The following is a 17,379-nucleotide window of genomic DNA, read 5'->3' on the forward strand; positions in this document are numbered from 1 at the left end:
TAAAACAATAAAAAAAGCAGTCTCCGTTTTTCATAGCAGACCCGAGTCCTTGTAAAAGTAGGCACTTGGGCATTTTGGAGATATTAAAGCTCACCAGGGACAGCTAGCTCGGCAGACCAAGGACAGCACAGTAGAGATTGCTAAACAAAGTAACTCCCTGTACCCAGAGCTCCCGTGCTGTAAGCCCCTGCTGTAACTCCCTGTACCCAAAGCTCCTGTGCTGTAAGCCCCTGCTGTAACTCCCTGTACCCAAAGCTCCTGTGCTGTAAGCCCCTGCTGTAACTCCCTGTAACCAAAGCTGCATGCTGTATGTAACTCTTTTTTCCTGCTGATGTAGCCCTTTTTTCCTTTAAAAACTCTCCCAAACAAAGACCAGGGCCTCCCTCCTTCCTCCGCTGTGCCGGTTGGTTGGATGGGGTCCCTGTCATGGCTTGTACTCCTGAATAAACCTTGCTTTTGCAGTTTGGTGTGATCGACTCTCTGGGGGTCCCTGCAGGGAGCTAACAATCTGGGCACAACAGTGTCACTTGGTCCTACTGTTGCCCGTGCATACACGGCTCTTTCCTTGTCTTTATGCACTTACTTAGTTTACCTGTCAAGGAGATCTCTTCTGTTTTCTGAAGGCCACGCTTCCTCAAGACTCAGCTGAGGCTCTTTTAACAGATTGCCTTCTTTTACATGTATGTAGTGGGCGTGACTGTGCTCATAACCACACTGTGACTGAGTTGCCATGTAGCTCATTCCATGAAGGTTTCTGGGCCTTCCTAGACGTATGTTATATTGAAGACGATAGGTTTGGCGACTCCACGTCTCCGAGTTTGACAGGAAATGACCTTTGGTGTTAAGCAGGTGGAGGCAGTTGATCAGAAATTCCAACTGCCCGTCCATTAGATTTTCCAAGCAGGCTTCTGTACTTGGTAGCAGCTGATTGGCTGCTATCAAAGTTGAGTTGGACTGCTAAGCCAGTCAACTGTGAAAACTCAGCTCAGGATTCGGATTCTTCTTTCTCAGTCTATACAGGAAAAATACTTGGGGAAAGAAAAGTGCAACTAATTGGACATCCCATTAAGAGGTAATTACAGTAAGAAACATTAAAATAAGGGCCCTACTGTAATATGAATTTACAATACATTCACTATTCCATGATAATGGGGTAACTACAAATGATCTAAATGGGGAGAAGTAGACATCTTCTTTGTGGGAAATTCCCAATGTTTATGTCCAAATACAAGACTTGTAGCTGAAAATCATGTAAGCCTAAACCCATGACAATTAAATAGGAATGATAACCAGAAGTAATTTATGTGCTATGAGGGAGTGTGATGAGAATAAAGAAGTTGATGTAATGTATAAAGTTATGCATTCAGAGGTAATATTTATCAAGTGCTTACACTGTGTAAAGTTAGATGTTTTCGGGGTATTGTTCATTTAATTCCCCAACAACATTGTGAAAAGACTATTATCCCCATGTTACTAAATAGAAGATGCACTGAAAGAAGTTAGTCATTTGCCAAAGAACCAATATTTCTTTTTTAAAAAAGATTTATTTATTTATTTGGAAGGCAGAGTTACAGAGAGGCAGAGGCAAAGCCAGAGAGAGATCTTCCGTCCACTGGTCCACTCCCCAAATAGCTGCAATGGCCAGGGCTGGGCCAATCAGAAGCCACGAGCCTGGAGCCTCCTCCAGGTCTTCCATGTGGGTGCAGAGGCCCAAGGACTTGGACCATCCTCCACTGTCCTCCCAGGCACATCAGCAGGAAGCCAGATAAGAAGTGGAGCAGCCAGGACTTGAACCAGAGCACACATGGGATGCTGGCACTACAGGTGGCAATTCTACTGCTACGCAATAATGCCGGTCCTAAAAACAAATATTTCAATGGCCAAAGATGATCTTGGGCTAAAGTCTGTGCCTTTTCTCCTATCATGTGATGACCATTCAAAGAAGGTAGGACCAAATTGAGAAAACTTAATATTGAAAGAAAAGTGAGGATATTATATGTGTGGGGAAGAATGATGGTGGACAATTTAGAAGCTCGGGTGAAAGGTCAAATATCATATACTTAATCTATTTTAGTTTCTAATTTTTTATTTTTTTAAAAGATTTATTTATTTATTTGAAAGTCAGAGTTACACAGAGAAAGGAGAGGCAGAGAGAGAGCCTCCATCTGTTGGTTCACTCCCCAATTGACCGCAACGCCCGGAACTACACCGATCTGAAACCAGGAGCCAGGAACTTCTTCCAGGTCTCCCACATGGGTGCAGGGACCCAAAGACTTGGGCCATCTTCTGCTGCTTTCCCAGACCACAGCAGAGAGCTGGATCGGAAGTGGAGCAGCCAGGACTAGAACCGGCGCCCATATGGGATGCTGGCACTTCAGGCCAGGACGTTAATCCACTGAGCCACAGCGCCGGCCCCTCTAATTTTTTATTTTGTGGAATCTTTGTATGCTAATAAGATCTATTGAATCAGGGGACCTTGGTTCTAAGCCCAAATCTGTCATTTGCTAGGAATGAATTTGAATGTTTTACTTAATGGCTCATATATCAACCCTAAGGTACATTCCATCTCTAGTCTATAAGTAAATCAATACAGGCTGGATGTTAGAAGAAAGGGACTGCAAGCGGCACCCAAGCTGCGAGAGCCCGACCATCACTCCTTGGCCCTCTTTCCCCTGAGTTCCCTCCGTCAGGTTTCCTTTCTTTAATGAGAGTTTTTGAAAATATCTCAAAGTAAGTTTTTAGTTCTTTGATCAAAGATAGGCACAATCAAATACAATCAAATGAAATTGACGTATTTCTTTTTTTAGCTTTTATTTAATGAATATAAATTTCCAAAGTACAGTTTATGGATTACAATGGCTTTCCCCCCCATAACTTCCCTCCCACCCGCAACCCTCCCATCTCCCTCTCCCTCTCCCATTCCATTCGCATCAAAATTCATTTTCAATTATCTTTATATACAAAAGATCAATTTAGTATAAATAAGTAAAGATTTCATCAGTTTGCACCCACACCAAAACACAAAGTGTAAAATACTGTTTGAGTACTAGTTATAGCATTAATTCATATTGTACAACACATTAAGGACTGAGATCCTACATGAGGAGTAAGTACACAGTGATTCCTGTTGTTGACCTAACAAATTGACACTCTTGTTTATGGCATCAGTAATCTCCCTAGGCTCTTGTCATGAGTTGCCAAGGCTATGGAAGCCTTTTGAGTTCACCGACTCCGATCTTATTTAGACAAGGCCATAGTCAAGGTGGAAATTCCTTTCTCTCTTCAGAGAAAGGTACCTCCTTCTTTGATGGCCCATTCTTTCCACTGGAATCTCACTCACAGGGATCTTTCATTTAGGTTTTTGTTTTTTGTTTTGGCCAGAGTGTCTTGGCTTTCCATGCCTAACATACTCTCATGGGCTCTTCAGCCATATCCGAATGCCTTAAGGGCTAATTCTGAGGCCAGAGTGCTATTTAGGACATCTGCCATTCTATGAGTCTGCTGTGTATCCCGTTTCCCATGTTGGATTGTTCTCTCCTTTTTTTATTCTATCAGTTAGTATTAGCAGACACTAGTCTTGTTTATGTGATCCCTTTGACTCTTAGACCTATCATGATCAATTGTGAACTGAAATTGATCACTTGAACTAGTGAGATGGCATTGGTACATTCCACCTTGATGGGATTGAATTGGGATCCCCTGGCACGTTTCTAACTCTACCGTTTGGGGCAATTCCGATTGAGCATATCCCAAATTGTACATCTCCTCCCTCTCTTATTCCCACTCTTATATTTAACAGAGATCACTTTTCAGTTAAATTTAAACACCTAAGAATAAATTGTGTGTTAATTACAGAGTTCAACCAATAGTATTAAGTAGGACAAAAAAATACTAAAATGGATAAAGTATTACATTGTTCCTCAACAGTCAGGACAAGGGCTGATCAAGTCACTGTTTCTCATAGTGTCCATTTCACTTAAACAGGTTTCCTTTTTGGTGCTTGGTTAGTTGTCACCAATCAGGGAAAACATATGATATTTGTCCCTTTGGGATTGGCTTATTTCACTCATCATAATGTGTTCCAGATTCCTCCATTTTGTTGCAAATTACTGGATTTCATTTTTTTTTTACTGCTGTATAGTATTCTATAGAGTACATGTTCCATAATTTCTTTATCCAGTCTACTGTTGATGGGCATTTGGGTTGATTCCAGGTCTTAGCCATTGTGAATTGAGCTGCAATAAACATTAAGGTGCAGACAGCTTTTTTATTTGCCAATTTAATTTCCTTTGGGTAAATTCCAAGGAGTGGGATGGATGAATTGTATGGTAGGGTTATATTCAGGTTTCTGAGGAATCTCCAGACTGACTTCCATAGTGGCTTTACCAGTTTGCATTCCCACCAACAGTGGGTTAGTGTCCCTTTTTCCCCACATCCTCTCCAGCATCTATTGTTGGTAGATTTCTGAATGTGAGCCATTCTAACCGGGGTGAGGTGAAACCTCATTGTGGTTTTGATTTGCATTTCCCTGATTGCTAGTGATCGTGAACAGTTTTTCATGTGTCTGTTGACCATTTGGATTTCCTCTTTTGAAAAATGAAATTGACTTATATTTCTTTAATTGGATATACACAAGTAAATACCATCAAATGAAATTGGTTTATATTTACATTATATTTATTTGAGATCATTGAATTGGCACACATTGAGGATAACTCAATGGGTCATTCACACTGGAGACCTGAAGCACAATACCTTCCAGGCAAAGGGATGAGAGAAATGGACAGGTTCTGACAGCATTATTCTGTTGTTAATATGAATATTTAGAAAAGTAATTCAAAATTTTTCTGGTTAAGGACAGAAGAATGTATATGAGAATCTTTAAAAAGTTCACAAAGAATGCTTATTATACATTTAAATGTATATCATGAAAATTATGAAAAATATATTTGAATCTTAAAAAAATTTGCATTAAAATAAACTTGTCTTTTAATTGCTTTTTCTACAAAGTTTGTGAACACTTCATAGTTTTAATGTACTATTTGTTTTCTCTTCACTTGTGAAAACAAGATGTTTTCTCAGATGACTAAAAACTGTATTTAAAAAAATTGCTCCTGGGTGGTCATGGTTAAGATGCCACTTGGAACACCTGCATCCCATATTGGTGTGCCTGGGTTTGCTCCCAATTCCAGCTCTCTGCTAATGTGCACCCTGGGAGATAGCAGATCATGGCTCAAGTACTTGGGTACCTGCCGCCCATGTGGGAGACCTGGACTGACTTCCTGGCTCCCCAGCTACAACCTGCTCCAGCCCTGGCTATTGTGGGCATTTAAGGAGTGAACCTGTGGGTAGAAGATTCTCTCTCTCTTTCTCTCTCTCCCTCTCAAATAAATAAAAAATACACAAATTACATTTTAAAAAATTACCTCCAACAATGTGACAAAAATGATGAATTAAAAAACCCAGCAAATATTTGTACTTCTATTGTCAATTAAATATATTTAATCAAGCAAGCCATTTTGAGAGGAGGAAAACTAGCTAAATTTAATACTCAGCAGTAGTTACAGCTGGCAAGTTAGTCTAGGCCAGCTGCAAGTAGTATAAAAGAGACAAAGGACTTTTATTTAGTTATTACAGCGAAAGCAGCGGCCAGAGCGCCAGCGCAAAGTACACTCCCGTTCTCCCTGCCCCACCAGTTCCACAGAGGTGAAATCCATCGTGGGTGCTACATGAGAGGTCTTCAGAGCACTCATGGACAATGTGCATTACGAAAAGACTATTCATTTCAAAAAAAATTTTGGACCAAAATAAATTTAAATTCTATTTTTCACACACTTTCTTGGGTCTGCCATAATAAAGTACCACACAGCAGAAATTTAGCTCTTTTCGTTCTAGACATTAGAAGTCCAAGATCAAGGGCTGATTTCCACGGAGGGCCCTGGGGAAGGAATCTCCTCACACCTCTCTCTCCCCTTGGCTCAGAGATGCTGTCTGTTCCTGGGTCTTCACTTTGTCTTCCCTCTATACCTGTCTTCTTTGAAGGACTGGATCAGACTGGATTAGAGCCCAGAGTAGTGACCTCCCTTTAACGCCATCACCTCGTTACAGACCCTCGTGCCAAATACAATCGCATTCTGAGGCATTGGGGTCAGCATTTCAACACACGGACTTTGGAGGTACACAGTTCCTTCCACCATAGATGTTTACACAAATGATGGGGTGCATTGCAGCACAGAAACACTGATGTTAGATTTGTCATGGAATAAGCCTGCTGTTGTCCGTGGTGGCTTACTTCATCCCTCAAGCCTGGTGGCTGCAAACACAGCTCGGGAAAGCCAAGCTGAAGAGCAGCCAGAGCTTCGCATTCTTGGCAAATCCAGCAAGAACACACAGGACCACATGGAGTTTTTTTTCTCCCAAAATCAATCAAAAGATTACATTGTTATAGCTGTACCATTCTTAGAGTCTTCTATCAATTCAAATCCTGTTTTATGTGACTAGATAATTGATCTCACCTCTCCAACAGTGATCTACATTGAAGAAAAAGTTACCTAAACCACATCTGTTTTCCTAGTTGGCAATAATTATATATATATATATATATATTTTTTTTTGACAGGCAGAGTGGACAGTGAGAGGGACAGACAGAGAGAAAGGTCTTCCTTTGCCGTTGGTTCACCCTCCAATGGCCGCCGCGGCCGGCGCACCGTGCTGATCCGAAGCCAGGAGCCAGGTGCTTATCCTGGTCTCCCATGCGGGTGCAGGGGTCCAAGGACTTGGGCCATCCTCCACTGCCTTCCCGGGCCACAGCAGAGAGCTGGCCTGGAAGAGGGGCAACCAGGACAGAATCCGGCACCCCGACCGGGACTAGAACCCGGTGTGCTGGCGCCGCAAGGCGGAGGATTAGCCTGTTGAGCCGTGGCGCCGGCCAATATTTATAAATATCTTTAGTACCAAAATAGTCAGCTATTATGTTGCCTGATTTTGTCACATAATGGCAAATATTTTAACTTGAAGAGATAATTTCCTTACTACTTTGTAGTCATTCACAGGAGAAGGAACTCAAAAATATATGCACAGTAATTGAAATAATTCTCATTTATTCCAACAGATGGAATCACCATTTACATATGTTATCATTTTACTTTTGAGCATATTTGAATCCTTATCAGGAATAGATTATAATAAAGGTAAGTTTCAGACTCTGTTATTCTCTGTTTTCTTCATAAGAGTTCTCATTTATATTCCTTCCTCATTTATACTTAAAACATTTTTTGCAGTATTTCTTTATCTCATCGTCCTATTGTTCCCAGGTACTAGTTTCTAGTAACATCATTGTGAAACCACTGTTACTAAGCTGTATACGTAGAGACTTTTCTGTTGTCACATCACTTGTAAGTCTTGGAAAATTTAAATAGCATTTTATATTTGTAAAACTTTAATTATTTGAACAGACATTTTAAAATTTTCCTCCATGAATAGTTGCATGTACTATGAATTGTACACCCAATTACAAGGCTAGCAAATTGAAACTGAAGAGAATTTTCTGAAAGTAACACATAGATTGAATCAGTCAGTAGGATTTTTATAGCAGAAAAACTTGTAAAGGAGTAAGACAAACCTTCCATTTGTGCAGACTTCCTAGATTCTTCAGCACCCTAAGATGCGACCTGGGACATAGAAGATGCTCAAAAACAAGGCTGACTGAGTAGATGGAGAGAAGGATTGGGCCTTGTATTCACAGATGTGTTACAGAGTTGGGTGAATTCTGGGATGACCCCAGTGATAGTTCCCATATTGTGCTACAAATGGATGACACATACATGGTTATAATCTAAGAAGAGAGAGTCACAAAGTTAGGAGACTTCAGAAATAAGAGAAGTTACTTCCAGCTGGGTGGGGAGGGAAAGGCGAAGAGAGAGCATCAAAGATTTTGTACAGAAGAAAGCAATCACTCTAGGTTCTCCAAATGGGTAATATTGGTGCACACGTATGGGGAATTCTATAAAGTTCTGCCAAGACGGCAGGGTAAGTGATGAGCAATACCATGGAAGTGTGAAATCACAGAACAGGTAAAGGCACAGGATAGGTGAGGGGATGGGAAACACTTCAGTTTGACTGGAATGAAGGTGTAGAAGAGAGAAATTTTTTTTATTTGACAGGTAGAGTTACAGACAGTGAGAGGGACAGAGAGAGAGAGAGGTCTTCCATCCATTGGTTCACTCCCCAAATGGCTGCTATGGCTGGCGCTGTGCCAATCTGAAGCCAGGAGCCAGGTGCTTCCTCCTGGTCTCCCATGCGGGTGCAGGGCCCAAGCACTTGGGCCATCCTCCACTGCCCTCCCGGGCCACAGCAGAGAGCTGGACTGGAAGAGGAGCAACTGGGACTAGAACTAGCGCCCATATGGGATGCAGGCACTGCAGGTGGAGGATTAACCAAGTGAGCCACGGCGCCGGCCCCCGAGAGAAATATTTTTAAAAGATGGCAGGTTGCCACACATAGAAGTATTGAATGTCAGGCTAAGGAGTTTGGGCTTTAGGTGCTATTCTGGAAAAGCATTTAAGATTTCTGGGTAGGGGAGTGACATAGCTCTAGTTCAGGAGGATTAATATGGGGGTATAGAGGGGAAAAGACTTTTCCTCTCCCCACTTAATTTCTGTGGCTGGAGCCTGTGAATTCAACTGGCAAAAGACAGATTAACAAGAGAAAAATTACACAAAGTTTATTTGATGTTTTTTACATGGCATGAGAGGCTTTGTAGAAGTCAACCCCCCCCCCAAAAAAATGATTATACTCAGGGTTGTATATACCAATTAAAGCAATAGCAATTAATTGTGGGAATGGGCAAAGACAAAGGAAGAAGATTCAGGTTAGGGATAGTAAACTGAGGGAAACTGATAAAACACACAAAGGCAATTAGTAGAGGACAAGGGTTATCTTGGTAAGGTTTGTTTGCACACATTTAGTGTCAACTGATCATTTCTGGCGCTAAAATAAAAAAGCTGCAGACTGGGCACCCTTTCTTACAGGAAACTTAGGACCTGTTTGTAGGTTGAAGGGGGAAGGCAGAGCCCTTCCTGCACCTGCTGATGCTCAGCTGTCTTCAGCTCAGCATAATGACTACGCCCAAGTGGCATATTTGGGGGTGCTTGCTCCGATGCCTTGCAACAGCGTTATGTAAGATGAGTGGTAGAGAGATATGGGAGGCGTTTTGTTCCTTCTGGTGTCAACATCATTGCTGTAATTGTGTGACCATAAATATAGAAACAAAAAGATTTTGCAAATGGCACTATTCCTGCGTTCATCCTGGAGCAGTTTTCTTATTCCAGTCAGAACAGACATTCCATTAGTAATTACATGTGTGTGGATTCCCTTGATATTTGTATCATGATTCTTGTTAAATTAGTCACATACTGTTAAAAATGAATTTCTCTTGCCTGTCTTTCCTTTACAGGCTAAAAAAATAGAATTGTCCCTGCATTTCATTATTAAAGAATAATCTAACAAATTCTATAACTTCAGAATTTCTTATACTTTATTCATTTGAGAAGCAGAGAGACCGAGACATAAACAGACAGAGAGCTCCCATCCACTGGTTCACTCTCCGAATGTCTGTAGGTTAGGCTGGGCCAAAACCAGAAGCTGGGTATGCAATCCAAGTCTCCCACATGAGTGGTGGAATCCAATCACTTGGGCCATCTCTTCTGCCCCCTAGGGTCTGCATTAGCAAAAAGCTAAAGTCAGGAGCCAGAGTCATGTTGAACCCCAGGCACTCTTCCATGTGAAATGTGCATCTTTTTTTATTTATTTAAAGATTTATTTATTATTCAAAAGTCAGAGTTACACAGAGAGAGGAGAGGCAGAGAGAGAGAGAGAGAGAGTAAGAGAGAGAGAGAGAGAGGTCTTCCATCCACTGGTTCACTCCCCAGATGGCTGCAATGGCTGGAGCTACACTGATCCGAAGCCAGGAGCCAGGAACCAGGAGCTTCCTCCAGGTCTCCCATGCAAGTGCAGGGGCCCAAGGACTTGGGCCATCTTCTACTACTTTCTCAGGCCACAGCAGAGAGCTGGATCAGAAGTGGAGCCGCTGGGATTCAAACCGGCGTCCATATGGGATGCCAGCAGTGCAGGCAGCAGCTTTACCTGCTACGCCACAGCACCGGCCCCAACTCTAGGTTTTGATCCTTCCTACTCTGGGGTTGTAGAGGGGGAGGGAGAAGCTTCCCTAACTGATTCTAAGGAGACCACCTGACAGCACACGTTCTGGATCCAGCAGACCCTCAGCCTTGGGTACTTGAAAAGAGCCTTTTACAGCCCCTCGGTTCTACGAATTGTCAAGAATGTCTTATCCATGGTCCTAAGAAAGGCAGGAGCTTTTCTGTTCCTGTTGGTCATTTACTCCTTGGTCAGCTCCTAAAGCTCCAGTTAGGCCTTCCAGTTCTTTCTGCTGAGACCCAGTTGCCACTCAGACCTTTGAGATGAGACCCTACACAAACCCAAGTTGGTTCTTTCTCACCCGTGCTCTGTCTCCGGACCACAGGAAGCAGTGGAGCATCTTCTACTCCAGCAATTTTTGGTTGTGCAGGATTCCCAACATAGCCACCTCTTTCTCATCAAACTGCCTCCTGTTCTGTGTACCAATTTATCTCTAGTCCTTTAGATTTTCTAAGCAGGAGTCTGAGTGCGTGGCCCAAACACAGCTACACGTGTTGGGTTTGTTAGTGTACCCATTCACAGCCTCTTCCCTCAGACTCCTACGCTCCTCCCAACGTCTTCACATCTGGAGTTCCCCATCAGAACATAGGCACCTTCTCCAGTCTCTTGTGCCCGCTGACCCCTTTACACCAAGAGTGAGGAGCTTGGGTCTAAGCAAGTTTTGGTTTGCTGCTCAGTTTTGCAACATCAGTTAGCATGAGATATGTTCTAGCTCAGTGTTTCAGCCCATCTTCCTTTCTAGTTTCCTGCAATCCTATTTTTAAAAAGAAAAAAGAAATGGAAGACATGAGTTTCATCTGAGATCAAGTGAATTTAAATACAGACTTCTAGGGGCAGGTGTCTGGCCCAGTGGTTAGGATCTCCCTGTGATGCCCATATTGCATATCAGGGAGGCGGGGTTCTAGTGCCTGCTGTGCCAGCTCTGCCCCTAACTCCAGCTTCCTGCTAATATGGACCCTGGGAGGCAGCAGATGACGGCTCCAGTGCTTGGGTCCCCGCCACCATGTGACAGACCTGGACTGGGTTCCTGGCTCCCAGCTATGGCCTGACACAGTGGGCAAGTGGGACTAAGCAAATGGGAGATTCTCTCTCTCTCTCTCTTTCTCTCTCTCTTTCTTCCCCTTTCCAAGTAAAATAAAAATTTTAAATATATGTCCATAATTATAATTCTTTTAAAAATATTTTGTATTTAAAAATGTGATACTTATGATGAAAATTCTTCTATTAATGATCTAAAATGCATATTTTTTATTATTTAGGTGATATGGGGAAACACTTTGCTTGTTCTAGCCAAGGGTTCCCCAAAGAAAATGAAATGATCAAGTTGTATCTGACCACAGAAAACTTGGTAAGGTCCACTAACAGCATGGTTACCACCCTTTACGTTCCTTTTAAGTCCATGTGTACAACCACAGCACTCTGCCCTTTAAATACCATCTACTGTGTTCAGGCTGGCGGAAGGGACATTCTTTTATTTACTTTTTAAGATTTAATTTGGGCCGGCGTCGTGGCTCAACAGGCTAATCCTCTGCCTAGTGGCGCCGGCACACCAGGTTCTAGTCCCAGTTGGGGCGCTGGATTCTGTCCCGGTTGCCCCTCTTCCAGGCCAGCTCTCTGCTATGGCCCGGGAGTGCAGTGGAGGATGGCCCAAGTGCTTGGGCCCTGCACCCCATGGGAGACCAGGATAAGCACCTGGCTCCTGGCTTCAGATCAGCGCGGTGCGCCCGCGCCGGCCGCGCCGGCCATTGGAGGGTGAACCAACCGCAAAGGAAGACCTTTCTCTCTGTCTGTCCCTCTCACTGTCCACTCTGCCTGTCAAAAAAAAAAAAGATTTAATTTATTTATTTGAGAGAGTTGCAGACAGAGAGAGAGAGAGACACAGAGACAGAGAGAAAGGTCTTCCATTTGCTGGTTCACTCCCCAAATGGCCACAACAGCTGAAGCTGGGCAGATCCAAAGCCAGGAGCCAGGAGCTTCTTCCAGGTCTCCCATGTCGGTGCAGGGGCCCAAGCACTTGGGCCATCTTCTACTGCTTTCCCAGGTGCATTAGCAGGGAGTTGGATTGGGAGCAGAACAGCCAGGACTCAAGCGGGCATGCATTTGGGATGCCAACACCACGGGGGAAGGCTTAACCTTCTACGTCACAGCACCAGCCCTGTTTGTATTTATTTGAAGGGCAGAGAGATAGACAGACAGACATAAATCCCATCTGCTAGTTCACTCCCCCAAGGCCTACAGTAGACAGGACTGGGCCAGACCAAAGCCAGGAATCAGGAACTCAGTTCAGCTTCCCACAGGGACAGCAGAGCTGCAGGTACATACGCCACCATCCACTGACTCCCAGGGCATGAATTTGCAGGAATTCAGATTCAGGAGTGGGATGGGAACTGAGCCTACCCACTCCAGGGTGGGATGGGACCTCCCGAGTGAGACCCTAACTATTAGACCATGCACCCACCCTGGAAGATGACGTGCTATATAAACAGCAACCTTTCCTAGCCTTCCTATTTCATGTCCCCTTCAATCAGGTGAAATATTTCATCCAGCCGTTGAGCACTGTGGGAGGTTTTATGTGCAATTTTTAAAATGGTGCCTCCTCCCTCTCTTTTTAAAAAAAATTGACTGTAATAATCCTCATTTTTTATGGAGCTGATTTGTCCTTTTGAAGTCTGACAGATGTAGCCTGTTAAAGTTACCTCACATGACCTTGAGAAAGAATCTTTTCTTGAATTAGGAGTACCACATTGTAGTTCTCATTTGGGGTAAGGGATGGTATGATCCTTTGACTCAAATAATGGGAGACTTTTTAAGAAACACAACAACATTAAATAAAGCGTAGTATTAAGATACCCATGCAGCAAACACTAACAAAAATGTAATTAAAAATGCAGATTGTCTGAAAGTCTATGATAAATATAATAAACACAAAGAAAAGCACCCCTCAAAGACAAATGTTTCTATCCCTAAGTCTGCTCTGAGTTAGGCCCCAGGTCCTTTTTTTTTTTTTTTTTTTTAATGATTTTATGTATTTATTTGAGAGGTGGAGTTACAGACAGAGAGAGGGGGAGACAGAGAGAAAGAGATCTTCCATCTACTGGTTAACTCCCCATGGCCACAACGGCTGGAGCTGAGCTGATCTGAAACCAGGAGCCAGGAGCTTCTTCCAGGTGCAGGGGCCCAAGCACTTGGGCCATTTTCCACTACTTTCCCAGGCTATCAGCAGAGAACTGGACTGGAATTGGAGCATCTGGAACTGGATGCTTGACATGCCACACATCTAGTTAAGTCTCTGTATTTACAGTTATTATGAAGTGCATGCCCTTTGAGTCAAAAGTGCCTTTCTGGGGCCATCACTTAATGCAGACTGTTAGGCTGCTACTTGTGATGCCAGCATCCCATATTGGAGTCCCAGCTGCTCTGCTTCCAATCTAGCTCCCTGCAAATGTGCCTGGGAAGGCAGAGGAAGATGGTCCAAGTCCTTGGGGCTCCTGCTACCTATGTGCAGACCAGGATGGAGTTCCTGGCTCCTGTTTGAGCTTAGTCTCTCTCTCTCTCTCTCTCTCTCTCTCTCTCTCTCTCTATCTCTAACTCTATCATCTCTTCCTTTCTCTGTCCCTTTGCCTTTCTTATTTGTGATTATATGTTATGGAAAACAAATCAGCTTTGGAGGAAGACAGACCTACAGAGCTGGGGTCAAATCTTGATCTTGATTTGTGGTCTGTACACCTTGGGACAAGTTTCCTAACCTCTCTGACCCTAAGGTTTTCTTTTCCTCTTAAAAAGAGAATTGCAAACTACTTTTATTATTTTTATTATTATTATTATTATTTTGACAGGCAGCGTGGACAGTGAGAGAGAGAGAGACAGAGAGAAAGGTCTTCCTTTTGCCATTGGTTCACCCTCCAATGGCCGTCGCGGCTGGCGCGCTGCTGCCGGCACACCGCGCTGATCCAAAGGCAGGAGCCAGATGCTTCTCCTGGTCTCCCATGGGGTGCAGGGCCCAAGCACTTGGGCCATCCTCCACTGCACTCCCTGGCCACAGCAGAGAGCTGGCCTGGAAGAGGGGCAACCGGGACAGAATCCGGTGCCCCAACTGGGACTAGAACCCGGTGTGCCGGCGCCTCAAGGCGGAGGATTAGCCTAGTGAGCCGCGGCGCCGGCCGCAAACTACTTTTTAAAATGGTTGTAGTATAGAAGTTCTAGTAATGGTATTAATAAGAATAATGACCAATATTTGTATAATGTTTATGTGTATCAAACATCTTTCTAAGTTGTATGTTCATTATGACATTTACTCTTCACTTGAACTCTCCCCTGGGATAACTACTGTTGTCCTTTGCCCTGAAGACTCTGCCACCAAGCTCCTCATCTCTCTTCCCTGCTTTATTTTGTCATTTATCCTATATTTATTTTTTAATTAATTTATTTATTAGAAAGTCAGAGCTACACAGAGAGAGGAGAGGCAGAGAGAGAGAGAGAGAGAGAGAGTTCTTCCATCCAATGGTTCACTCCCCAAATGGCCGCAACGGCCAGAGCTGCGCCAATCCAAAGCAAGGAGCCAGGAGCTTCTTCTGGGTCTCCTGCTCAGGTGCAGGGGCCCAAGGACTTGGGCCATCTTCTACTGCTTTCCCAGGCCATAGCAGAGAGCTGGATTGGAAGAGGAGCAGCCAGGACTAGAACTGGCGCCCATATGGGATGTCGGCACTGCATGCGGTGGCTTTACCTGCTACACCACAGTGCCGGCCCCCTGTATCTATTTTTCTTGTACTGTCTGTCCCTTATCCAGTTCCCAATCCATCCATCCAGTCTGTCTCCCTGACAACCCCCATTAGAAAGCAAATTCACAAGGGCAAGGATTCTGTTTTGTTCACGTCTGTACCCCTGGCACCTACAGCAGAGTAAGGCCTCCATATATTTCAGAATGAATGGGTTTCCTGACTTTTTAGATAGGGAAACTGATACTGAAACCTGCCCGAAGTGATCGTAGCTGTTGGGAAAACTAATCAAGGCAGAGCTCTGGGTATCTGCCTCTTGTTGATTTTCAGTGAAATCTAATATTCATGATTGCCGCATTTTCACATACCTTCTCAAAACTGGGAAATGGCCAATAAAAATGCAGGAAGGTCAGGGCTGGTGTTGTGGCTCAGTGGGATAAACCACCGCCTGCAACTCCAGCATCCCATGTCAGTGCCAGTTCAAGTCCCAGCCGCTCTGCTTCCATTCTTGCTCATGTGCCTGGGACAACAGCGGCGTATGAGGAGGTTGACCCAAGTGCTTGGGCCCCTGCCACACATGTGGCAGACCTGGATGAGGCTCCTGACTCCAGGGTTGGCCTGGCCCATTCCCAGCTTTTTAGGGAGTGAACCACCAGACAGAAGATCTTTGACTCTCCCTCTATATATATAATTCTGCCTTTCAAATAAGCAAATAGATATTTTTAAATGCCTAAAGATCATCTTTTTAATTAATTTTTATTTATATAAGGGGAAAAATTTCATATATTTCATTTCATATATACAGTTCTAAGCATATAATGTTACTCCCCATCCTATCCTCATCCCTTTCTTATTTTTCTCTTAATTTTTACAATGACATACTTTCAATTTATAATCATAAGCTCAAACCTCCACTAAATAAAGAATTCAACAAGTAATAAGTAGGGGGAAAAACACTGTTCCTCAAGAGTGTAGACCAGGGCTATAAACAATAATCAAATCTCAAAATCTCAAAATGACCACTACACTTAGTGAAGTAAGCCAGTCCCCAAAAGACAATTACCATGTTTTCCCTGATATGTGGTAACTAATATAAAGAATACAAAAAAAACATAATGTATAAGAATGAAATTGACATTTTGAAGAATATTATCTTTACCTTATACATTGCTTCCTTTTTTATTTAGGCATGAAAGAATGATTTTAATAAAATCAGAATTTCTAGCATGTTGCCTTGATCTTGTGTTTATTAACTGTAATTGATCACCATTGCTGTGACAGACAAGGTTATCATAAGGATGACTTGAAGCCTTTAGGACAGTAACATAAGTCCCACTGGTTCTGAAAGTGTTCGTTTAAAAAATAGATTTTGGGGCCGACACTGTGGCCTGAAGCGCCAGCATCCCCTATGGGCACGATTTGAGACCCGGCTGCTCCTCTTCTGATCCAGCTCTCTGCTGTGCCCTGGGATAGGAGCAGAAGATGGCCCAAGTCCTTGGGCCCCTGCACCCACGTAGGAGACCCAGAAGAGGCTCCTGGCTCCTGGTTTTGGATCGGCGCAGCTCCAGCCATTGCGGCCATTTGGGGAGTGAACCAATGGATGGAAGATCTCTCTCTCTCTCTCTCTCTCTCTCTCTCTCTCTCTCTCTCTGCCTTTCCTCTCTCTATGTATCTTTGACTTTCAAATAAATAAATAAATCTTTTAAAAGAAATAGATCTTATCGTCCCTCTACCCCTCTTGGACTTTTGGGACTAATATAATCCCATACAAACCCTGCTTTATAAAAAACAAAAGGGGGGAATGTTAGGAAACTGGCACAGTTTTAGCCAGGTGGCTGCATGGCCCAGCTACCTGAGCCAGGCTCCACCCCCATCCTAATGGGATTCGCTGTTCCTGCTTCCCTGCCCGCCCTTGGGCGAAGTTTTAAAAGGGCCTGTTCCTGCGCACGCGCTCTCTTGGCTCTTGGTTCTTCTCTCTTGGCTCTGCTCTCCTCTCTCCTCTTCTTTGCTCTATCTTCTCTCCTTGCTAACTCCTCTCCTCTCTGTCTCTCTCTCTTATACTCTCTTTCTCTCTCCCTTTGCCGCCCCTTCACTCCAGTCTGTTGGGTGTTCCCCAATAAACCCTTTCCCTTAAAAAAAAAAAAAGAAAAGAAAAGAAAAGAAAAGAAATAGATATTTTCTTCCTAGCCAGAGTTGAGAATAAATTTTTAGTGTATTTATTTATTTGTTTGTTTAAGAGATAGAAACAGAGATCTATCTTCCATTGGTTCAGTACCCAAATGCCCACAACAACCCAGAGCCGAGCCAAGCCAAAGACAGGAGCCCTAAACTCAATCTGGGTCTCCCACTTGGGTGACAGGAAACCAAGTACTTGAGCCATCACCTACTGCTCCCCAGGCTTTACGTTAGCAAGATGCTGAAATCAGAAGCAGAATTGGACTTGCTATGG

General features: G+C 43.6%; 1 protein-coding gene across 1 annotated transcript in view; it reads left to right on the forward strand.

The window, feature by feature from the left end:
- CATSPERB (cation channel sperm associated auxiliary subunit beta) overlaps positions 1 to 17,379 on the forward strand; it is a 132,862-nt gene that overhangs the window by 10,412 nt on the left and 105,071 nt on the right. The window contains exons 2-3 of the mRNA XM_062181030.1: positions 689 to 816; positions 11,475 to 11,563. Coding sequence (XP_062037014.1) covers positions 689 to 816; positions 11,475 to 11,563 — 217 coding nt within the window. The remainder of the gene's footprint in view (positions 1 to 688; positions 817 to 11,474; positions 11,564 to 17,379) is intronic.

Source organism: Lepus europaeus, chromosome 22 (genome assembly GCF_033115175.1).
Source record: "Lepus europaeus isolate LE1 chromosome 22, mLepTim1.pri, whole genome shotgun sequence".
In the NCBI taxonomy this organism is placed as follows: domain Eukaryota; kingdom Metazoa; phylum Chordata; class Mammalia; order Lagomorpha; family Leporidae; genus Lepus; species Lepus europaeus.